Source organism: Condylostylus longicornis, unplaced genomic scaffold, assembly GCF_029603195.1.
Source record: "Condylostylus longicornis isolate FDR11 unplaced genomic scaffold, ASM2960319v2 ptg000077l, whole genome shotgun sequence".
NCBI classification, from domain to species: Eukaryota; Metazoa; Arthropoda; class Insecta; order Diptera; family Dolichopodidae; genus Condylostylus; species Condylostylus longicornis.
In genome coordinates this window covers 2,195,959-2,217,052 of record NW_026578045.1, presented here as the reverse complement: position 1 = coordinate 2,217,052, position 21,094 = coordinate 2,195,959, and the positions used below count along the sequence as shown (strand labels likewise).

At 25.7% G+C, this 21,094-nt stretch overlaps 10 protein-coding genes across 10 annotated transcripts; 4 read left to right on the top strand and 6 right to left on the bottom strand.

The window, feature by feature from the left end:
- Positions 1 to 253: 253 nt before the first annotated feature.
- On the top strand, positions 254 to 1,296 carry LOC129612892 (uncharacterized). Its single transcript, XM_055526708.1, has 2 exons — positions 254 to 694; positions 829 to 1,296. The coding sequence occupies exons 1-2, from the start codon at positions 497 to 499 to the stop codon at positions 1,255 to 1,257; spliced, it is 627 nt and encodes a 208-aa protein (XP_055382683.1). The 5' UTR covers positions 254 to 496; the 3' UTR covers positions 1,258 to 1,296.
- Positions 1,297 to 2,998: 1,702 nt separating this feature from the next.
- Positions 2,999 to 4,190, bottom strand: LOC129612886 (ribonuclease P protein subunit p30). The gene is made up of 5 exons (XM_055526694.1): positions 3,895 to 4,190; positions 3,772 to 3,840; positions 3,439 to 3,710; positions 3,280 to 3,359; positions 2,999 to 3,222 (listed from the first exon to the last, which is right to left on the bottom strand). Exons 1-5 carry the CDS (start codon positions 4,165 to 4,167, stop codon positions 3,074 to 3,076), a joined length of 843 nt encoding a protein of 280 aa, XP_055382669.1. The 5' UTR covers positions 4,168 to 4,190; the 3' UTR covers positions 2,999 to 3,073.
- Positions 4,191 to 4,321: 131 nt separating this feature from the next.
- On the top strand, positions 4,322 to 5,591 carry LOC129612881 (splicing factor YJU2). The gene is made up of 3 exons (XM_055526688.1): positions 4,322 to 4,447; positions 4,520 to 5,088; positions 5,149 to 5,591. Exons 1-3 carry the CDS (start codon positions 4,424 to 4,426, stop codon positions 5,498 to 5,500), a joined length of 945 nt encoding a protein of 314 aa, XP_055382663.1. The 5' UTR covers positions 4,322 to 4,423; the 3' UTR covers positions 5,501 to 5,591.
- A 103-nt stretch (positions 5,592 to 5,694) lies between these two features.
- Positions 5,695 to 8,434, bottom strand: LOC129612771 (phosphoglucomutase). The gene is made up of 5 exons (XM_055526532.1): positions 8,220 to 8,434; positions 7,979 to 8,143; positions 7,344 to 7,425; positions 6,712 to 7,259; positions 5,695 to 6,649 (listed from the first exon to the last, which is right to left on the bottom strand). Exons 1-5 carry the CDS (start codon positions 8,295 to 8,297, stop codon positions 5,840 to 5,842), a joined length of 1,683 nt encoding a protein of 560 aa, XP_055382507.1. The 5' UTR covers positions 8,298 to 8,434; the 3' UTR covers positions 5,695 to 5,839.
- Positions 8,435 to 8,727: 293 nt separating this feature from the next.
- On the bottom strand, positions 8,728 to 9,941 carry LOC129612774 (uncharacterized). The gene is made up of 2 exons (XM_055526535.1): positions 9,503 to 9,941; positions 8,728 to 9,433 (listed from the first exon to the last, which is right to left on the bottom strand). Exons 1-2 carry the CDS (start codon positions 9,830 to 9,832, stop codon positions 8,864 to 8,866), a joined length of 900 nt encoding a protein of 299 aa, XP_055382510.1. The 5' UTR covers positions 9,833 to 9,941; the 3' UTR covers positions 8,728 to 8,863.
- Positions 9,942 to 10,635: 694 nt separating this feature from the next.
- On the top strand, positions 10,636 to 12,813 carry LOC129612772 (activating signal cointegrator 1). The gene is made up of 8 exons (XM_055526533.1): positions 10,636 to 10,775; positions 10,830 to 11,034; positions 11,106 to 11,504; positions 11,562 to 12,025; positions 12,088 to 12,209; positions 12,270 to 12,334; positions 12,398 to 12,527; positions 12,594 to 12,813. The coding sequence occupies exons 1-8, from the start codon at positions 10,708 to 10,710 to the stop codon at positions 12,674 to 12,676; spliced, it is 1,536 nt and encodes a 511-aa protein (XP_055382508.1). The 5' UTR covers positions 10,636 to 10,707; the 3' UTR covers positions 12,677 to 12,813.
- A 387-nt stretch (positions 12,814 to 13,200) lies between these two features.
- On the bottom strand, positions 13,201 to 14,763 carry LOC129612773 (E3 ubiquitin-protein ligase NRDP1). Its single transcript, XM_055526534.1, has 4 exons — positions 14,558 to 14,763; positions 13,763 to 14,350; positions 13,540 to 13,705; positions 13,201 to 13,469 (listed from the first exon to the last, which is right to left on the bottom strand). Exons 1-4 carry the CDS (start codon positions 14,645 to 14,647, stop codon positions 13,366 to 13,368), a joined length of 948 nt encoding a protein of 315 aa, XP_055382509.1. The 5' UTR covers positions 14,648 to 14,763; the 3' UTR covers positions 13,201 to 13,365.
- A 699-nt stretch (positions 14,764 to 15,462) lies between these two features.
- Positions 15,463 to 16,933, bottom strand: LOC129612742 (nucleolus and neural progenitor protein). The gene is made up of 2 exons (XM_055526502.1): positions 16,799 to 16,933; positions 15,463 to 16,700 (listed from the first exon to the last, which is right to left on the bottom strand). Exons 1-2 carry the CDS (start codon positions 16,872 to 16,874, stop codon positions 15,463 to 15,465), a joined length of 1,314 nt encoding a protein of 437 aa, XP_055382477.1. The 5' UTR covers positions 16,875 to 16,933.
- A 133-nt stretch (positions 16,934 to 17,066) lies between these two features.
- Positions 17,067 to 18,502, top strand: LOC129612810 (NADH dehydrogenase [ubiquinone] 1 alpha subcomplex subunit 10, mitochondrial). Its single transcript, XM_055526586.1, has 2 exons — positions 17,067 to 18,033; positions 18,090 to 18,502. The coding sequence occupies exons 1-2, from the start codon at positions 17,152 to 17,154 to the stop codon at positions 18,417 to 18,419; spliced, it is 1,212 nt and encodes a 403-aa protein (XP_055382561.1). The 5' UTR covers positions 17,067 to 17,151; the 3' UTR covers positions 18,420 to 18,502.
- A 21-nt stretch (positions 18,503 to 18,523) lies between these two features.
- Positions 18,524 to 21,076, bottom strand: LOC129612808 (flap endonuclease GEN). Its single transcript, XM_055526585.1, has 7 exons — positions 20,880 to 21,076; positions 20,478 to 20,796; positions 20,262 to 20,415; positions 20,065 to 20,197; positions 19,836 to 20,003; positions 19,426 to 19,748; positions 18,524 to 19,359 (listed from the first exon to the last, which is right to left on the bottom strand). Exons 1-7 carry the CDS (start codon positions 21,035 to 21,037, stop codon positions 18,524 to 18,526), a joined length of 2,091 nt encoding a protein of 696 aa, XP_055382560.1. The 5' UTR covers positions 21,038 to 21,076.
- Between the last annotated feature and the right edge of the window lie 18 nt (positions 21,077 to 21,094).

Sequence of the window (21,094 nt, the reverse complement as noted above, 5' to 3'; positions counted from 1 at the left end):
AGATTTAGAATTTTGTTATCAATTAAATGATTATCAAATTGGTGAAATAATAAATAATTGTAAAGAATTAGAAATATTAAAAATAAATATTAATTTTATTGGTGGTTATCAAAATTTACAAAATTTATATAAATTAGAAAATTTAAAAAATTTAACAGTTATTGAAACAGTACGTGGTGGTATATTAACTGAAATCATAAGATTTCGTAAAATATTTGATGAAATTTTAAAAAAATTATCAAAACAATTAATACAATTTAAAACATATTTTCCACAATATGATAATGATAAAGGTTTAAAATCATACAAAAGATTTGATGCATTAAAAAATTTTCAAAAATTAAATTTATTACATCTTGATGGTTATATTCAATGTGAAGATAAATTTTGGCAATCACTTGAAATTCTTATATTAAAAACTGATATAAAAATATTAAATATAACTTATACAAATAATATAAAAAATTTTACAATAAAAGAATTTGTACAATTTTTAATGAGATTAAATAAGAAAAGAAAAACATTAAAAATTAATTTAGAAATTAAAGAAGAAATTATTATATCGAAGAATTTTTTGAAAAGAATGATTGAACAAATTAATTTGTATAAAGATTATGATTTAGATTTTAAACAAGACAATTATTTTACTCTATGGGCTGTTGTTGAACGTCAACATGAAAATGACATAAAAAATGTAAGTTAAATTATTCAAATTTAACATTAATTTTAAGTTTTGTAAAATAATTCCTTAAATTTTTAAAATATTCATTGAAAATTTTGAAAATTATTTGAAAATTATTTTAAAAAATAATATACTTTTCTTTTTAGGAGAAAATTTTTAATGAAGCACTAAAAATCTTTAATATTATATTGGAAGAAAATTATTTTGAATATTATAATAGTAAAAAATATCATGATAATGAAATTTATTTAACTGATTTAAATCCATTACTAATAAATAGAAGACAAAGTATTCCAGAAAGAAATCAAGAATTATTAGAAGTTCAACAATATAATATGGATTCAACATCACCAACTCCAGTACGAAGGTTTATGGCAGAAAATGAAAATTATAATCAAAATAATTTAAATGATTACACAAATGAAAATTTATTAATTGATAATGAACATTATTCACCAGAAGCTTTTGAAAGAAGAAAATCACTAGGAAAAGCTCAAATAATATTTAGTTCAGATGTGGATATAAAAATTTCTAAAATAAAAAAAAGATTACAAAAATGTAATTCATTAAACTAAAATGAATAAATAATATTCAAGATTTCAATTATTAATGAAAATTACTCGAAAAATATATTGTATATATTAAAATTTTTAAAGTTTTAATTATGAAGTTTATTCCAAAAAATAAAATTTATTTAAAAGAAAAACTAGTGTTCATATTTTTCTAATCAGATTCAGACAGAATATTTAGGAACAAGAAATTTATAATTAATAATAACAAATCTTTCTATTTCATTTAATAAATTATAATTAATGTGCAAATTCAAAAATGATAAATTTTCTAAATTTTATATTTTTTTCTTTTCTTTATAATTTTAGAAAAATGGAAACCAATCTGAAAAATGAAATAAATCATATATATAAATATAATATAGAAGAATTAAATGATGACTGTTTAATAAGTATCTTTAAATTTTTATCTTTTCAAGAAATAATAAATATGGCTCGTGCTAGTTATATATTTTCAAAAGTTTTACCATTATTTTTTCAAATACGAAAAAGATTTACAATTAATTTCCAATCTGAATTATGGACATTATATGAAATTGAAAGAACATTTTTAATTTGTGGTAATGAAATTCAAAAATTAAAAATTGTTGATGGTCTTACAGATTTTGATGATATAATTGATATAATTTTAAATACATGTTATAATCTTACAATATTACATATTAATAATATACCGCGATTAAATAGTCGTTTTAATAATTTTGAATTAATTGGTTATAAACTTTTTAATTTACAAAGTATTGAATTAATTAATTGTAATTTAATTGATAATGATTTAAAATTAATATCAATATTAAATAATTTAATTTCAATTAATTTTACAAAAAATGAACATATAACTGGTAAATATTTCGATAAATTTAATAAATTAGAAATATTAATATTAAATCAATGTAAAAATTTTAAAATAAAATTTTTTTTAAAAATATTTCAATTAAATAAAAATTTAAAATATTTAGATATATTAGGTTGTAGAAAATTTAATAATATTTGTGCTAAAGAATTAATTAAAAATTGTAAAAATCTTAAAAATTTAAGAATATATTTTATTTGTAATTTTGATAATAAGAAAAAATTTCATGGTTTTGAAGAAATTGGTAATTTAAGTAATTTAAAAAATTTTACATTTTGGGAAAATATTTTATCACCACGTAATAGCACATCAATTGATAAATATCGCTCTTTAATTGGTAATATGTTTTTACAATTAAGTGATAAACTTGAAATATTATCAATTAATTTTCATCCATATCAAACAAGAAATTTAATATTTGATAAATTTTTATTAATTTCAAAAATGAAAAATTTAAAAATTTTAAATTTAATTGGTTTTATTAATTCTAAAAATATATTTTGGAATTTTTTAGATATATTAGATAAAAATAGTAAATTTGAAGTATTAAATATTATTAATCATGATATTAAATTTGCATTTAATTCAGAATCAATTGTTAATTTCATTAGAAATTCAAATAATATTAGTAAAATAAATTTAGAACATAGATTTCCATTATATAAGTCGCATGAAGAGATTATTGGATTTCTTGAAAAAATTTATGATTTAGAAATTTATAAACCATTTATAACACTTTCAATTCAAGTTGATAAGGATTCAGCCGAGAAAATATTTCAAAATAGTTTTTATTTAACTTCTAAAAAATTTATAATGATAAAAATAGATGTTTATCAGGAAAATGTTACACATGATTTGTGTTCTGCGAATAAAATTGAATTGATTATGCATTAATTGTATTTTTAAAAATAAAATTTATATTTCATTTATTTAATTTTTATTATGGATTTTCTTTTTTTTTTTAAAAAATCAACTTATTTTTTTCTTTTTAAATGGTTGTTCACTAAAATCAGCTTCAAATATGTTATCCATTTCCATATCTTCATTTTCACTACTATCATTTTCTTCAATATCTTTAAGTTTAGCTATGGTGTTGGTTTTGCCTAATCTTCTTCCTTCTACAATAAAAAATATAATTATTAAGAGAAAACAAAACTTTTATACGAAAATTATACCAGCTTTCAAAAATAACATCCTACACAAACTTGATATAGAACTTTTACCTTGTTCTTCTGATAAACCAAAGATTAAAGCTCTGAAATTTAAAAATTTATTGTTGAATTTGATCATTCATATTCAAATAAATTTCTATTGTATGTAGTTACTCTACTCACAAGTTAGCGATATCATAAGGACCTCGCAATTCAAAAACACTTTTTGCACCACTAGATATAATTATATTTTTTGATTTCCCTTTAACATGATAATTATGAGCAATTTTAATTATATCTTTTCTATATGTCGAATTTTGAATTGCATCCGAATACTTAATTTCAATAAACATTCCACGTGCAACAGCTACTTGATAAGGTTTTCTTTGAATAAATAAATTTGATGCATCTGGATTAAAACATATTAAGTCACCAGCAAAACTTGTGTAACAATGCTGAAAGCTTTTTAATTAAATGTTTTATATAAAAATAAAAATTTTGAAATATTTAATTTACATTTAAGGCGTTGTCATTTTTTGGTAATCCTGCTATTAGATCATATTTTTTAAGATTTAATGAATTACTCTAAAATAAAAAATATTAAAATAAAATGTATACTGGAAATCAGAGGATATAAACCATTGGATGTGAGATATTAACATCGGAATATATTATTGTTAAACGTCTTAAAATTCTTAGTCTGCCATTAAACTCTTCCAGAAAATCTAATTCTACCGGTGATGGAAATATGTCGCTAGATTTTTTATTTTCTTTCTGGCTATGATCATAAATTTCTTCTATTGCAACCGTTCTGTATCCTAATTTTAATGCCTCTTTTAAAATTGATATTAATTTAATTTTATCATTTTGAAGAGGAATACAAAAATCGTAAAATGCTCTTGTAAGGTCCATTAAGAATTCAAAACAATATTGCAGGCGGAACTAAAAGACTTTGTTATTAAATTTTAAATTTTACATCCACATGTCAAAATGCCATTTACGTTGCTATTTGTACCTCATGTATTTGGTATGTCAAAGTGCTGTCAAATTAAATTTATTTACTTTAAAAAATCTGACGGGTCAGTGCGTACATAAACAGAAATATAAATCCAAGGAATCGTTTAAGTTTTAATTTTTAATATTATCTTCTTAAAGTTCGAAAAAAACAATGTCTGAAAGAAAAGTTTTAAATGTGAGTATTTTAAATAAATATCGAAAATATTTTCCATGTATAATTTAATTGGTTTTCCACAATTATTTTTAGAAATACTATCCACCGGATTTCGATCCCTCAAAAATTCCGCGTATGAAATTGGCGAAAAATCGCCAATACACTGTACGTTTGATGGCTCCATTTAATATGCGATGTAAAACTTGTGGGGAATATATCTACAAAGGAAAAAAATTTAATGCGAGAAAAGAAGATGTAGAGAATGAAACTTATTTGGGCATAAGGATATATAGATTTTATATAAAATGTACACGATGTTTACAGGAAATATCCTTTAAAACAGATCCTAAAAATACAGATTACGAAATAGAAGCTGGTGCAACACGTAATTTTATGGCTTTAAAATTAGCAGAAGAGCAAGCTCGAAGGGAAGATGAAGAATTGAAGGAAGAAGAAGCAAATAACCCTATGAAACTTTTGGAAAATCGTACAGAGCAATCAAAAAATGAGATTGAGCTTTTAGAGTCATTAGAAGAACTTAAAGATTTGAATAGACGTCATCAAAATGTTGATTATGAAACAATGTTACAAGCATATGATAATACCGAGACACTTAAACAAATCTTAGAGAGGCAGGAAAAGGAAGATGAAGAGATGATTAAGTAATTTCAATCTATATGGTTAATCATTTAAATATGTTTTTAAGTTATATTTTATTTTAGGTCTGTTAAATTTAAGCGTCCTTCTGCATCTTCCACAACTAAAATTATTGCAGAAGAGCATATATTAGATGAAAATTATGAAAGTTTTGAACCTTCTGAAAAAAAGGCGAAATTATCGACTATTGCACCATCTTCTACGGAGACTTTAAAAAGTGTTGGTGGTTTTTCAAGCAAAAATCTGCTTAAGAATATCGTCAGAAAACCTTCAGTCGTTAATAACACAGAAAAATCGTTACCAGTTTCTAAAGAAAAAGTTGAAACTGAAAAATCGGACAACGCCACGAAACCTAAAACAACTGGCCTATCACTTATATCAGCATACTCTGACTCAGATAGCAGTAGCTCTAGTTAGTAGTTTCATTTTCTATTTTTAAAGTGTTACAGTAATTGGAATAATTACTAATTTAATACTGTTGTTTATATAATAAATTTAGCATACATATTTTAAAATTCTATTCGTATGATCTAGTCTAGTAGAATTTATAATCAATAAGAAAACTATTCAGTTAACTATTCGTATTTGCGCTTTTAGTAAAACCAATATAATATGAATTAGGTACTTTTTATTTCCAGCAAAAGTATTTTTGAAATGCTTTAAAATAGTCTAAATTTTTATCCCTTTTACATATTTAGCTTTATAAATTATTTTTTTTAAAAATTAATGAACAGTAAATTTATAACTTGTCTATATTTATGTAATAACGGTGGGTGCATTACGGCCGGTATATTTTGGCAGTTGAGATATTTCAAGAGCAATATCAATTAGCGGTTTTAACATTTCACTTGCTTTACCCAAAACATTGTCTTTTTCATAGGAATCAATATATAATCGGACTGTAGCGCCAGAACTGCCGGTGCCACTCAAACGCATTACAATGCGGCTTCCATCTTCAAATACAATTCTCAAACCTTGTTTTGTAGAAACCGTATTTACAACTGGATCGGTATAACTAAAGTTATCAGCAACTTTTACTTTATAAGTTTTTCCACCACTTGAATATTCCTTCCCTACAAATTCACTGCTAGTTATTAATTTTTCCATAGTTGCCATCATTTCATTGCATGGATCTAAATCACATTCCTCATAATCATAACGAGTGAAGTAATTGCGCCCATATGCCGCCCAATGAGCTTTTAATATATCTTCTATACTCTTTCCTGTGTGCTGCATAATTGAAAGCCATGCCAATACAGCCCAAATACCATCTTTTTCACGAATATGGTTAGAGCCAGTTCCAAAACTTTCTTCACCGCATAAACACAAACGATTTGCATCCATTAAATTTCCGAAATATTTCCAACCAGTTGGTACTTCAAAAATTTCTTTGCCTAATTTTTTGGCAACCAAATCTACAGCAGAAGCAGTTGGCATACTACGTGCATATCCAGTAATACCATTTTTTTTGAAATATGGTATACATTCCAAATAATGAGCAATTACAGCCAAAGAATCGCTTGGAGTTACAAAGAATGCACTGCGTCCAATAATCATATTACGATCCTATTATATAAATATAAATTATATTTTTTACTACAGAAAACTTAATAACAATAAAAACTTACGCCATCTCCATCAAAAGCGGCTCCAATATCATAATCACCTTTTGCTACAGTATCTACTAAATCTTTAGCATAAGTTAAATTTGGATCTGGATGTAAGCCACCAAAATCAGATAACGGTGTAGTATGAACAACAAAATCTTTAGATGCTCCCAAACAATTAACAAATATATCATTGACATATGGACCTGTTACACCATTCATTGAATCAATTCGCATCTTTAAGGGTTTTCCATTTGATGCTCCGCTAACAAAATCTTTTAATTTTGCAAAATCAAATATTTCCTTCATATGATTAACATAATTTGCCACCGAATCAATTACTTCTACAACAAATGGTTTTCCTTCAACTTCAAAATTATTCACACCTAGTTTACCTAGGTCTATTGTTAAACCATCAACTATTTTATATTCTTTTATTTGCGTTGATAATTTATAAATTTCATTAGTAACTTCATCGGGTGCTGGACCACCATTTCTACAATTAAACTTAATGCCGAAATCATTATCTGGACCACCCGGATTATGTGAAGCTGTTAACACAATCCCACCTACATACATAGTATATTTGTAATAAGAATATAGCAAGAGTTATATTTTTGAATCTAGTAAGAATTAAAATTAATTAAACCTACCTAAAGCATTATTGTGCCTTATCAAACTGGACACGGCTGGCGTTGACAAAATACCATTTTGTCCAACTAAAACTTTTGAAACCTTAAAAAAAATTATTTTTTAATTTTATTATGATACAATTAACGCAATTAAAAGCAATTAAAATATTAAATTTTAAAAAAGCAATTAAAATATTTGGCTCCTACATCTTTATCTTTCACTATACACATAGGCATATATGTATATACCTATGATGTGATTATTAATATATTAAAATACATAAGTATATACGTATATGAATATATAAATATCCGCGTTTATCGATAAATTCACTAATGTGTAATATGAGAATTGCATATCTGGTAGGTGGTTTATTAAGTAAGTCATGGTAATTATAATAGTTAAAAGCCTAAGGTGTTTTCGGAGTTATCTCAATTACTGTGACTAAAAATTTAATTTTAAGTTATTAATTATCAAGGTTTATTATATAATGAATGATATCAACTTTTCTTTAATTTTCAATGTCTCGATTCAAGATTAATTTAAAAATTGCTTTTGATTATATTCAAAGACCTGAGTATGAATTCAATTAACTAAAAATTATCAAAAATTAAATTTGAAAAATATTAGGTAGGATAGGATTAATTATAGTTACCCCATTGGCAGCGCAAATTTTCACAATTAATTCAGATGCTTCTTTACAATAAAAGCGTCCATCACCGCCAAGAACCAATAAGGAACCAGAAATTTCACTTCCATTCGCATTTAAGATACATTGAACAAAGTTTTCGGTATAATTTTTTTCCAAAAATACTTTTACCTTAATATAATGAATACAAATTTATAAATAAATATTAAATTTTTTTATTTATTATATGAAAAATTTTTTTTTTTACTTTTTTACGAAGACCACTTGTACCAGGTTTTTGTCCCTCAAAAGGTGTTGTTTGTACAGTTTTGACTGTTATTGCCATTTTAATTGAAAATTAATATTGAAAAAATTTTCGCTCTCAATAAAATATTAAAATTTAATAATACAATCAACAACTTTTCACCTCGACGACCAACCGCTATCAGCTACAAATTTCCTTTTTCTATCTCTATACTTTTCTAAAATAACCACTCAATGTCATGATAAGGTCATCCACTTCTAGAATCATTCTCTTTTATACTATTTTTTGTTTACATTTTTTTTTACACACAAACATATTGTCTTGGCTACTGTCAAACTTTACAGTACAAAATAAATTTGTAATGCACTTTTAATGATTGTTTACAAATAATTATGAGAATTTTATCTATTCTTAGAATTTTATCAAATTTAATTATTGCTTTTAATTATGTAAATTGATAACAAGTTAAAATCAAATATAAAAACTAATATAAAAATATTCAATAATTTATTTTAATAGAATGAATTTTTAAACAATAAAACAGGTGTCTTAAGTTAAATTTCTTCAATAGATTCCTGTATGGAAATAGATTACTAAGTTATTATTAATATAAAATTAAAGCTTTTATATTCTGTTGTTAGTATAACTTAAAAACTGCATTTCTCAATTAAATAATCAATTAACATCCTATGATCCAGTGTTATCCATATGCAATTTGAAAGTTCATTTAAGGCAACTAACATACATTCCATATTATTTTCAGACCAAGATAATACTAAATTCTTCATTATTTTATATATTTTATCTGGAATATTCAAATATGTTTGCTGATCTAATGTATTAATTGAAACAAATTTTTCTAATATTTTAATATGTGATGGTGATTGCCTAGCAGGTGGTAAATTTAATATAATTAATAATAATAATCGTGAAACTTCAATACGTGACAAAAGTTCTTCATATAAATGCTCCTTTTTCCGTTCATTTATATTATCAAATATATCTGTTAATTTTTCTAATGCTAATAAATAATTATAATTCTTAATACATTCTGATGCAGATGTTTCTAAATCATGAAATCTATGACATGGTGATGAAAAATTACTTATATCTTCATATGTTGGAAATAGTGTTTTCATTTCACGAATTATTGCTGCTTTCATTACTGAATTTTCACTTAATTTAGCTAATGCATTATTGTAAGATTTCATTGCACCCTTAAAAAAAAAAATTAAATAAAATTAATTAACAAATTTAATTTGCATAATATTAATAAAATCTTTTACTTCTAGGTATTCATTTTGATTAGATTTGAGTTCCAAACTTTTTTCTTCTTCATTTGCTTTTACAAATGCTCTGGCGGATTTTAAATAATAATCAATCTCGCATACATCATTTGCTAAAGATTTCTGACATTTTGCAGCCCCAAGGAAACACATCCCAGAATATTGATATAAACCACATTCTTCAAATTTTATAGCCAAACTATGAAATTCTTCTGAGACTTCTGCGACATTTGGTGCTAAACGTTTAAATATTACTCTATCAAATTTTTTTACTTTATTTGATGTTGTCAAATATTCTTGTATTAGATTCTGAATATGATTTCTTTCCATTTTTATTTAATATATAAATTTATAATCAATATTATTTTAGTATCCACTTATGTACACTTTTTTGTGATTTAATTATTTATTTTGATTTTCGTTCTCCTTTGTTTGACAAAGCGTATTGTTACTATTTTGTTTATTTGCAAGGCGATAGCTCAAGCCCTCTTACGGACAAAAAAGTAGTATTAATTAATTTCATTTCACTATTTCTATTTTGACGTTATTGTTGCCTGTGTTATTACCATTCATTAATTAAATTGATTTTCAGAGAAATAAAAAGTTTTAAAATAAATTTCAGTTCTTTCGTTTACAACTTACATGTCAATATAAACCATTTTCATAAATTAAAAATCATGACTACGATTCTATAACATTAATTGCTTAAAAACTTATCTTGGTGTTTTTAGCGCAATTTTAATATAGCTTACGGTGAATTTAGTTCGAACTAAAGAGTTATGTTAAACTTAAAATAACTTAAGCCAAAAAAGCAAAGATTGAAACGTATTTGTCAGATAGTGCTTGACATGAATTTCGGCGATCATCGCTTATGCATCATAAAATTAATTAAAGTAAAAAAGTATCAAGTTCTATCATAATAACGTGTACTCGTATCTACAGTGTTAAATTCCATGTTTTTTCAGGCGTTGTCTTGATTTTTCCAATTTTTACGTTTTTTTTTGTGACAAAAATTTTAATGAGATTTGTACATTGGTAAACTTTCAAAAATACTGTGACAGTTTTCTAGTGTGTTAAAAATACTGTGACAGTCTACTGTGAATTGACAATTGGCTTAAATAAAAATTGCAAAGCAAATAGTAGATAACGTGTTGGATTTAAAAATTCCGGACTTTAAGTTTTTTTGTTAAATATTTGCTATTAAAATGGAAGATTGGTTAAAAACTCGTTTATCAAAATGTTTAAACTTTGAGATCCCAGAGGATATGATACGGTAAATTGATGAGCTTTCAGAACATAATAATTTTATGATCTAAAAATATTTTAGATATATTTTGTCATTGAAAACAACAGATGAAGTGGATGAATATTTCGAAACGTTACTCAATTATGATGTGGAAGATCACAAAATTTTTTTAAATGATTTCAAGCAAAGAAAATTTACTAATAAAACAAAAAATCCCAAGTCAAATTTTAACAAATCAGTGAGCAAAACATCAAACAAAGATGATAAAAAAAGTGATTTTCAAAAGGTTTCAAAATTAATCTAGAAATTATGTTTTTCAAAAAATTTTTATAACATCCCCTTTTTTTTTTCTAATAGGATAATATTGCTCTTAGCAAGAAAAAAACAAAATATACAAATTTATATAATCAAGACGGTCAAGTTACTACAACGTTAATTCCTGGCCGACATCATTGTGATTGTCAAGCAAGCAAACATAAATTAATTAATAATTGCGGAAGATGTGGTAGAATAGTGTGCTTTCAAGAGGGAAGCGGTCCTTGTTTATTTTGTGGAAATTTGGTTTGTTCAGAAGAAGAATTAAAACTAATTAAAACTTCTTCAAAAAAGGGAGATAACTTGAAAAAAAGTTTAATAGAACAAAATCGTCCAAAAGGTTGGGAAGAAGCATTAGCTCAAAGAAATCGTTTATTAGAATATGATAGAACAAGTGAAAAACGTACTACAGTTATAGATGATGAATCAGATTATTTTAAGGTAGGTAATCTATCTACATAGATAATTTTAAAATTTTATAAAAGTTTTACTTCACAGACAAACTCCGTTTGGCTTTCTGAGTCTGAGAAAAAAAAACTCGCCCGATTAGAAGAAGAAATGCGAGCTAAAAAACATGCAAGTCGACTTTCAAAAAAAATTACAATAGATTTTGCTGGGAGAGAAATAATTGAAGAACCAACCATTACTACAGAATATGAGGATGAAGTATTAAAACAAATAGCTAAATCTTGTGGGAATGATCCATATTCAAATGTATCAAATAAAAAATATAAAAATGAAGACATGTCACATGATGTACATCCGTTTTTAAATGCTCCACTTCCTATATATGTTCCCACAAATAATTCTAAAAGTTTAGAAAAAGACACGGAAAGAACTTATGGTTTTGATGGAGTTTACAATCGAGTCCAAGATAAAGAGCTATTAGAAATACAAGATATGAGAAACTGCCTTTCAATGCATCAACCATGGGCAAGTCTTCTTGTAATGGGCATAAAAAAGTTTGTTATTTTTTAAATATTTTAAGTTTATCATTACTTTGCATAAAACAAATTATTTTTAGGCATGAAGGTAGACCCTGGTATACATCTCATAGAGGACGTTTATGGATTGCTTCAACAGCAAAACAAGTAGATATTGAAGAAGTAAAACGTATGGAACATTTTTATAGAGTAATTTATAATGGTAAACTATGTTATAATACCATTAGTTTTTAATTTTTTTAACTTATTACGTATAATTTAGATGACAATATAATTTTTCCAACGCAATACCCCTCTGGTGTACTGCTAGGATGTGTTTCAGTTCAAGTATGTATAAATTAGAATTTGGTTAGCAAAAAATTTTAAACCCAAATTTTTCAATTAATTAAGGATTGTTTACCACAAGAAGAATATCGAAAAAGTTATCCTGATGGAGAATCTGATTCGCCTTATGTTTTTATTTGTACAAACCCGCAGGAATTACCTATCAAATTTCCTATTAAAGGGCAACATAAAATTTGTGAGTTAAATATATCGAATTTTACAATTGCCTGTACTTATTGACCTATTTATAAAAATATTTCAGATAAACTAGATCAGAACATTCACACGGCTGCAGTTAAATCTTTGCAAAGGTTAGCTAAACTGAAATGTGATAACGAAATATAAAATTATTTAATGAATTCAAATTTAATTACTTTGAGATTAAATAAAAATATTAATTTATGAATAAATTTATTTTTCTTATGGTCTATCTTATTTTCTGAAAAGTGAAATTCATTAAACGTTTTTATAAAAAGAATGAAAAGCTGAATTTTAACAGCAATAATTTTTTTTTTTTTTATTAATACATTTTGTAATTAGAATGAGTAGGATCATTAAATATTTATATTTAGAAGATAAAATATTATGTCTTTTTATTAGCTCAAAAATACATTAAAATAATACGATTCAAATTTTAAAATGATGTGCGCAAAATTCATTTTCAGTCTCGATAAAAATTCAATATTTTGTAAAATCATATTTAGATATAGATTTAATAATAGTATTTTATAAAACAATTACTTTTTCAATTATTCATTTAGGAAAAAATCTTATATAATTCTATCTATTCGAATGTTTTTATTAGAAATATCAATATTTAATAATATATATATGTTGATATTTATAATTCAGAAAAATAAAAATAATAATGGTGAAAAAATATGTTTTGAACAATATGCATTGAATATTATTATTAATACAATTTCTGTGAGATCCATACTCCTTAATAAGTACATGATTTTCAATATTGAAAATTTTATTTATTTAGTCTGATCCAATTTCATTACTATTTAAAAATTTTAATGAAAAAAGTTTCATTCTATTCCATGAGCAAAAATCATTACTAAACCAGGATCTACCATTACATCTTCTGCCATATGTGCGTTATCGCAACTTAATACTAACACAGCTTGTTTCCCTAAAAAAATTTTAATTGGAGAATTTTAATTGAGAAATCAATTACATTTTATGAGCATGTATTTACAAACCTGGAATTCTTCTGCATACATAATTATCATATATTCTTCTATTATTCTGACGAGTTTCTAAAGAGCTTAAACCTCGAGGCCATCTTCTTTCATGACAATTTTCCATTAAATCATCCAAAATATGTGGAGGACATCCTGATTCTGATAGAGCTCGTTTAATCATCATCTATAATATGAGAAAAACAAGAGATATAAAATTTTAAATGATAAATAAATACTTTACTTGTAAAGCATCATCTGGCGTTGATATCATACCACCCCAACGAGTAACCCGCGCTCGAGCTAATGTGCTACTCCATCTAATTACTTCATCACGTTCCATTTGATCAGCTATAGCTCGCATTGCTGGATTTGATACTCTCATCGCTCTCATAAAATCTTTGAATAATTGCAATTCACGTTTTAATTCATTAATTGTTAAATTTTGATCGGCTATTTCTGTTTTTAATTCAGTTAATTTTTGTTGTTGAGTTGTTATCAATGTTTTTAATTCACGTACACAATTATGATCTTTAAATTCATCTTTAGGTATTACAAATCCACAACCTTTTTCACATGGTAATGGTCTTTTTGGATTATGTTCACAGTCATCTAAATGAGAATTAAGAGCGTCTAATTTTAATATTAAATTACATCCGTATATTGCATTATCGCATGATATTGATAAACGTGATAAAAGATTTCTTAAAATTCGAGGAACAGCACGTAAATTTGCCATAGTTAGAGTATTACGATCAACTGGACAGGTAGGCTGCCTTGATAACCATTCTGATATACATGCTTTACAAAATGCATGTTCACACATAGCAGCCTGCAAAAATATTTAAAAATTACATTCACATACTTTAAATTTTTTTGCAAAACAAGTCGAAAATTTAATTTTTATAAACTTTGTGATATAGTTTTACATAAAACTAATTTTGAAGTAAAAAACTTAAAATTCAATTAATTAATTATTGATTCTGTTGATTGAATTAATACAATAACATAAAATTTAAGCATGTAATTAATTGAAAACCTGTAGAGGTTCCTCTAAGACTCCAGAGCATATTGGGCATTGTAGTTCTTCATCGACTGTTCCTTGAAACCTATTTAAATCATATCCCATAATTTTTTGCAGTTATTCACAAATTAAAATATTTTAAAGTAATTTTAATTAATTCAAAATTTGCAAAATTTCTTTTTTTTTTTTTTCTTGCAATATAAAAGTTGATTGTAAAAAATTTACTTGACACTTGATAGATCAGAGATGTCAAATACAAAATGAAATATCAATGTTGCCTTTTTGTTTTTATTTTAATACATTAACTATACAGTAATTCAAACGTGACAATCGCGAATAGTCCGGAGCGTTTTTTTAACTGTTAAGTTTGGTCAACATAATTTTTCATTATGAAAATATTAAATATAAACGGTTAATGTGTCTCTTCCCGAGACCGTATTCAATTTTAACTCAGTTTTTTTTGAAATAACAAGCAATAAGGTTTTTTCCTCCTGAACAGTTTTTTTTTCACCAAAAAATTTTACATTTTTAATTTTTTAATTTATTCATATTTGTTTTGACTGCATTTTGATTGTTTTCTTATCATACCGTAATAGTTCTTAAAGATTTTTGTAAAAATGCCTTGTTGAATAATATTAAATATGTAATCTGACCGGGATTTGAACCTGAACCCTTGAAGAAGCGGTGCTATTTTCACCGAACCGTTCATCATTTTTAATGAATTAAACTCACATAATTAATCAACAATGGGATATTAAAAGGAGTAAAGAAATAGCAAAAGAATGGTCCCATAATTATTTCCCTTTATTATATAACTTTATGTCAGGCAGTTAAAATTTAATTCTGTCTCGTAAAGGTCTTTATGTATTCAGTCTATAGATTCTGCTAAGAAAAGCTTTAAATAAAAAATCAAATTGTTTCTAGCTCAACATTCTTTTATTTAAAAATTTTTTGAAAATTTTAACACAACGCTTTTCTTTTTCACATTTTGCTTTTTGAAGAATTACTTTTTTAAATTTGGACCATTCTTTGTTTGAAATGTTCGTAGTTGATAAGGTATTTTTTGATTGTTTCCTTCTTAAACTTTCATCAGTAAAAAATGTTTTTATTTCACTGATGGTTTTTATTTGATTAATTCGTTTTAATATTTCATCCATACAAGAATCCTCTTCAATCTTAATTGAGTTATCAGAACTTTTTACAATCTTCATTTTATGCTTTTCTTTTTTCTTCTTTGACTCTTTTGAAATGACGGAATTATTTGTTGGTGTTTCTTTTACACATAACAAGTTCTCATTATTTTGTGACTTAGTTTTCGAAACTTTATTTGATTTTATAAGTTTTTCTGTTGAACTTTTGCTTAAAGAATTTAAATTCTTTGGTTTTGAAACTACTTTTTTATTTCTGCTTTCAATATTATTTGTAATTACAATATCTTCTCTACATATTACTTCGCCAATATCAGTACAACTCTGATCAGTTATAATTGAATTAATATTATCAACCGGCTTTTGTTTCATAATCAGAGTTAATTTTTGGATATTATTTATTTCATCTTTTTTCCCAAAATTTTCTTCATTTAAACTTATCGTATCTTCAATATCACCAAGCCTTTTAGGAAATATAAAATCATCGAAATTATATTTTATATTGTTAGGTGGCAGATATTGAAGAAAATTTTTCAAATCAATGTATAGTTTTGAAGTGAACTTTAATATTAGATTTCCATCATACCAAATTTTAGACAAAACAGATAAAAATAATGACAGTGTCTCGAAAAAAAAATATTTTTGAAAGATTTTTACAAAATATGCAACAGCATTTTTACAGCAATTGGTGGCTCTATTTAAAACGTTGTAATAACCGATTATTCGTAATAGTACATAGTCTAAATTCGCTTTAGGTGGTAGCTCCAATGAAAATATTGATTCGGGTAGTAATCCAATAAAATTTTTCAACACATTTGGAAGATTAATTTTTTCTAATTTATTTAATGTTGCTTTTACTTTGCTCATATCCTGAAAGCCTTTGAAATGCTTAAAAGAATTTTTTCTCTTCATAATAAGTTTAGTACATAACAAAGCATTTTCATTAAAATTTATCTGGCATTCAAAGAAGTCTATAGCATCTTGAAGAATTTTTCTCAACTTTATTAAATCTAAAATATAAAAGTAATTCAATTTTTAATTAACCTAGCAGATTAAATTATTAATAATCTAATAGTGTGCTTCTAATACTATTTGAAAGTACACATACCGAATTTTATTCTTTTTACTGCAACAGTTTTTAAAGGAGGCATAGGCAATTCAATATTATTCCAGAGATATTCCATGATGAAAATGATAATATAAAATTTTGTACACAAATTAAAGCATGTTGTTTATATTGAATTCTAAACAAAAATGACATTAAGTAAAATTGTGAATGTTCGATAGCATCATATCTGACATTTAGATTTGTAAATATGTATGTGGCTACGCAACAGCTGATTTAATACTTTAATTGTCAATAGAAAAGAAAACAACGTCAGTGTCAAGTAAATTTTTTTCGATGTACCTATAATTTGAAGTTGGTTACATAAAACGAGTTTCAAATTCAATATAAAAGATATGGCCGGGATTGTTCGGGTTGCATTTGTAAAAGCAATTGGACCTAATTCAAAATTCTTAAACGTCCAAAATGCTTTACCAGCAGCATTGTCACAAAAGTGTAAAATTTCTGGAAAGACAATGAGGGGTTCAGTTAAAGTATCAAAACCAAAACCTTGGCCATATAAAGAAAAAGGTTACGGGCTTTTACAAGCAATGTTTGATAAAACTAGCAAAAGATTAGATGAAAATTCAAAAATTATTTGTGTTGAAGGACCAATTGCAGCAGGCAAAACACAATTTGCTAAAGAATTGGCTGATGAATTGGAAATGTTACATATGCAAGATGCAAACATGGATATGATATATATTAATCCTTATGGATACGATATGCGAAAATTAGATCCCCAACTCCCGGAATCAACCCGTAGTTTTGATGAGAAGAATTTTTGTGCTAATCCAAATCATCCACTAGTAGCTCAATTACAAATTAGAATGTATATGTTGAGATATTCGCGTTATATTGATGCTTTAGCACATGTTCTTTCAACCGGTCAAGGTGTTGTTATAGAAAGATCACCATTTTCAGATGTAGTTTTTGCTGAAACCTTATACAAACATGGCTATATTTCGAAAGGTGCGCGAAGTGTTTATCACGATATTCGACACAATACTATTAGCGAATTAATGAAACCACATTTGGTGATTTATCTTGATAATTCGGTTAGTGCTGTTAAGGAAAAAATTAAAGCACGCAATCTACCACATGAAGTTAATTCCAAAGTATTTACTGATGAATTTTTAAAAGATATGGAATTAAATTATAAATTAAATCATTTGAAAGAAATCAGCGTTCATGCAGAGTTGTTAGTCTACGATTGGTCAAATGGTGGTGAAACCGAGGTAAAATTAAATTATATCAAAAGTGATTATCAAGAAAGATTTAATTTTTTTTTTAGGTTGTAGTCGAAGATATTGAACGAATTGATTTTAATCAATTTGAAAAAGATCGTCATAATAAGAAAATGAAGGACTGGCGTTTACCATTAGAATGGGATTGGTGTGAACGTCGAATTAAATATGGCAATGATAAACATGTTTTAATGAATTACTTTAATATACCACGTTTCGATGTCCCAGAGTTATTACGTGATGCTGATTCTTCAAAAAAATTCAAAGATGTATGGTTTAGTGCTCCGGGAATGAAGTATATTTACGGATATAACGAAGATATGGGAGATACTGGTCTTTTAACAAAAACAAAGATAGACACAAGATATGGAATGTAAAATTTCTGTATGTTTTCATATTTGTTTTATCTAATTAAATAATTTATAACTTTCGTTAAATAAAATGAAAGTCCGAAAAGTAATATGCTTAGATATTATATTTTCTATTCAATATTCGCAAGGGATTTTTCAAATTCATCAATGTTAGTATCAATTTGTTCAAAGAAATAACTGATTTCATTTACTGGATTTGTCTTATTAGATAAATCTTGATTATTATAAGAAATTTCAATAATCGACATATCATCTAATGAAAATGATTTGGTTAAACAATTTTTGCTAAGACTATCATTTTTCCTCATGATTTTTGTAGGTAAAATATGTAAATCATCCTTGCTCATATTATGAGAATAATCAAAATTTATTTTTTCGTAAATAAGATTGTTTCTATTGTAATTCTGCAAAGCATGTTGTTTATCATATGGGTGAGAGATAATATTTTTAATTATGTCGGATATATCATTTTCGCCGTAAGAACATTCATATTCTAAATCCATTAACGATAATTTTTTTTTCGGTGTAGAACAATTAATACTATTCGAGTTTTTACTTTCAAGTGGGTCCGATACGCTGGTTTTATGAAAAAATTTGTCAATTAACTGAAGTCCTTTTCGTTTATTAGTGGTACGTTTTGTTTTAAATTTAATCTGGTCTGTAATTTCAGCCAATTGGCTCATATCCATTAGATTTTTATCTGCGTTTTTCTTTTTCCGATTTACTCGAGTGGTTGGCGGTTTTTTTGGTTTTTCTTTTGATTTTAAAAAAACATCTATAATTTCCGGATACACGGTACTTAATAAATCTGCAGGTTCTATAGTTGTCCATACTGCTTGCATTCCTTGAGGATTTTCAACACAATATGATAAAATTTGATCTTCGGGTATAAGACCTTCAAATAATTGTTGTATATCTTTCCAAACAATTTCATAACCTGGTTGACCTGCAATTACATATACATAGAAATAATTTTTACTTTAAACTACTACATATCAATAATGTTTCAAACCTTTAATAACCCGTTTTTTGACTATAAAATCGGGTAATAATATTTGATCCTTGAATTCAGAATTCTTTTTCATTTCTTGTATTTGCCAACGTGTTAGAATAGGTAAAAACTTTTGAAAACAGTATATTTCAGTCCATTGTAATAATTTTCCTGAAGTTTTTATAAATTTTATTAAATTTGGTTTACACCATTTTAAATTTAAATTAGGAATAACGTTAGGTGTTGACAAAAACTCATTTATTATTTCAAGTGATGGAAAATCAGGATATTGTAATGCTTTCTGTCTCAATGTTAATTCCGCTTTAATAATTAATTTCTCTTCCCTAAAAATTTAAAAATGATTTTTATAAACGTAATAAAAAAAAGCTGTTTAATTTTTATTCATACATAAGCAAAATTGTTAAACTTACTTCCAATTCGTTTCCCTACATCCTTTTAAAGTCATACAAATTGAACACCCACTTTTTGAATGTGTAATTGTTTTACCTATATGACCACAATTTGAGCATATATTTTTATCATTTACTCTAATTTCCATTTCCGAATAGCTTGTATTATTAAAACGCCACGATTTTATTCTAAATAAAAATTAACAATAATTAATATAATTTATTTATATGAAAATGATAAAGTTAAAACCTATCCAGTACTTCACGATTTGGATATTTTTTGAACAGTTTTAGTACAGAATATTTTCCAACACCGTTTATTCCATCAGTATAATCGCAGCCACAGAATAACGCCATTGCAATAACTTTTTCTTGTCCAAAATCTAGAGATTTTTGTCTTTGTAATTTGATAGTTAGGGATTTCAAAATGAAAAAAGTAATATTCACCAATTTTAGAACATATTATTTCCATATCATAAATATCAACAGATCCCCCTTGAGTTGAAGTAGCTCCTTGAGTAGAGACCGAAAAATTTCTGTATACTTTTGTGGCCCCATATGCAAAACAATCCGAATCTTGACTAATAATACCTTCAACTAACTTAATATATTACAATTAATTTAATTAAATTAAAGTACAAATGAAATCTATAATTTTCTTACACCCTTTTTATTTAAAAATGCTGCGTATGCTTCAGCTTCCCCAGGTGCTTGAACGCAAACTATACCCATACAATTTAAAAGGGATTCACAATTTTTTAAGACATAATTAAATTGAGTTCTTCCTTTAAATTCGTCGTTTCTTGTATTTCTTTTTCGATTTTCTAAGTTTTCGTTTTTATCTTTTGGCTTAACTCCACGAAATTGAATTTCATTTCTTTGTTTCATAGCCTTGGCTTTAAGTTCGGGTGCCTTTCCTTCAAGTATAAAAACAGGAATTATATCCTCCAATAACATATAACATGTACGAAAAAATAGGTTCCTAAAATCATTAAAAAATTAATTGAAATTTTGTTATTACATTTTAATATGTACATATTTTTAAATTTTGAATATAAAATTTACTTTAAATAATGTTTAGGATGTATAAAATAGTCCACGACATTTAAACTCTCACATACCCATCCTGCAAGATCTATTGCAACAATTTTACCACGTAAAACACTAATTGGTTTTCTTTCACAATATGGTGTTAATAATGGCCACAATTCCTTAATTCCCATATTTAATTTATTAACTTATTTGGATTGCCTCTTGATTCTGGTGTTTGAACTAGTTTA

Coding starts and splice junctions, on each gene's coding strand:
- LOC129612892 (XM_055526708.1), top strand. CDS start 497: ATGAGATTAAATAAGAAAAGAAAAACATTAAAAATTAATTTAGAAATT. Junction 695..828: donor ATGAAAATGACATAAAAAAT/GTAAGTTAAATT, acceptor TTTTCTTTTTAG/GAGAAAATTTTTAATGAAGC.
- LOC129612886 (XM_055526694.1), bottom strand. CDS start 4,167: ATGGACCTTACAAGAGCATTTTACGATTTTTGTATTCCTCTTCAAAAT. Junction 3,711..3,771: donor AAAATGACAACGCCTTAAAT/GTAAATTAAATA, acceptor AAAAGCTTTCAG/CATTGTTACACAAGTTTTGC. Junction 3,223..3,279: donor GATGTTATTTTTGAAAGCTG/GTATAATTTTCG, acceptor TTTTTATTGTAG/AAGGAAGAAGATTAGGCAAA.
- LOC129612881 (XM_055526688.1), top strand. CDS start 4,424: ATGTCTGAAAGAAAAGTTTTAAAT. Junction 4,448..4,519: donor CTGAAAGAAAAGTTTTAAAT/GTGAGTATTTTA, acceptor AATTATTTTTAG/AAATACTATCCACCGGATTT. Junction 5,089..5,148: donor GAAGATGAAGAGATGATTAA/GTAATTTCAATC, acceptor ATTTTATTTTAG/GTCTGTTAAATTTAAGCGTC.
- LOC129612771 (XM_055526532.1), bottom strand. CDS start 8,297: ATGGCAATAACAGTCAAAACTGTACAAACAACACCTTTTGAGGGACAA. Junction 8,144..8,219: donor CAAGTGGTCTTCGTAAAAAA/GTAAAAAAAAAA, acceptor CATTATATTAAG/GTAAAAGTATTTTTGGAAAA. Junction 7,426..7,978: donor AAATTTGCGCTGCCAATGGG/GTAACTATAATT, acceptor ATTTTTTTTAAG/GTTTCAAAAGTTTTAGTTGG.
- LOC129612774 (XM_055526535.1), bottom strand. CDS start 9,832: ATGGAAAGAAATCATATTCAGAATCTAATACAAGAATATTTGACAACA. Junction 9,434..9,502: donor ATCAAAATGAATACCTAGAA/GTAAAAGATTTT, acceptor TTTTTTTTTAAG/GGTGCAATGAAATCTTACAA.
- LOC129612772 (XM_055526533.1), top strand. CDS start 10,708: ATGGAAGATTGGTTAAAAACTCGTTTATCAAAATGTTTAAACTTTGAG. Junction 10,776..10,829: donor ATCCCAGAGGATATGATACG/GTAAATTGATGA, acceptor AAAATATTTTAG/ATATATTTTGTCATTGAAAA. Junction 12,528..12,593: donor TAAAGGGCAACATAAAATTT/GTGAGTTAAATA, acceptor AAAATATTTCAG/ATAAACTAGATCAGAACATT.
- LOC129612773 (XM_055526534.1), bottom strand. CDS start 14,647: ATGGGATATGATTTAAATAGGTTTCAAGGAACAGTCGATGAAGAACTA. Junction 14,351..14,557: donor TCTTAGAGGAACCTCTACAG/GTTTTCAATTAA, acceptor ATATTTTTGCAG/GCTGCTATGTGTGAACATGC. Junction 13,470..13,539: donor TGTATGCAGAAGAATTCCAG/GTTTGTAAATAC, acceptor AAATTTTTTTAG/GGAAACAAGCTGTGTTAGTA.
- LOC129612742 (XM_055526502.1), bottom strand. CDS start 16,874: ATGGAATATCTCTGGAATAATATTGAATTGCCTATGCCTCCTTTAAAA. Junction 16,701..16,798: donor AGTAAAAAGAATAAAATTCG/GTATGTGTACTT, acceptor TTTATATTTTAG/ATTTAATAAAGTTGAGAAAA.
- LOC129612810 (XM_055526586.1), top strand. CDS start 17,152: ATGGCCGGGATTGTTCGGGTTGCATTTGTAAAAGCAATTGGACCTAAT. Junction 18,034..18,089: donor CAAATGGTGGTGAAACCGAG/GTAAAATTAAAT, acceptor TTTTTTTTTTAG/GTTGTAGTCGAAGATATTGA.
- LOC129612808 (XM_055526585.1), bottom strand. CDS start 21,037: ATGGGAATTAAGGAATTGTGGCCATTATTAACACCATATTGTGAAAGA. Junction 20,416..20,477: donor CATTTTTAAATAAAAAGGGT/GTAAGAAAATTA, acceptor TAATATATTAAG/TTAGTTGAAGGTATTATTAG. Junction 20,198..20,261: donor AATAATATGTTCTAAAATTG/GTGAATATTACT, acceptor AAAAATCTCTAG/ATTTTGGACAAGAAAAAGTT.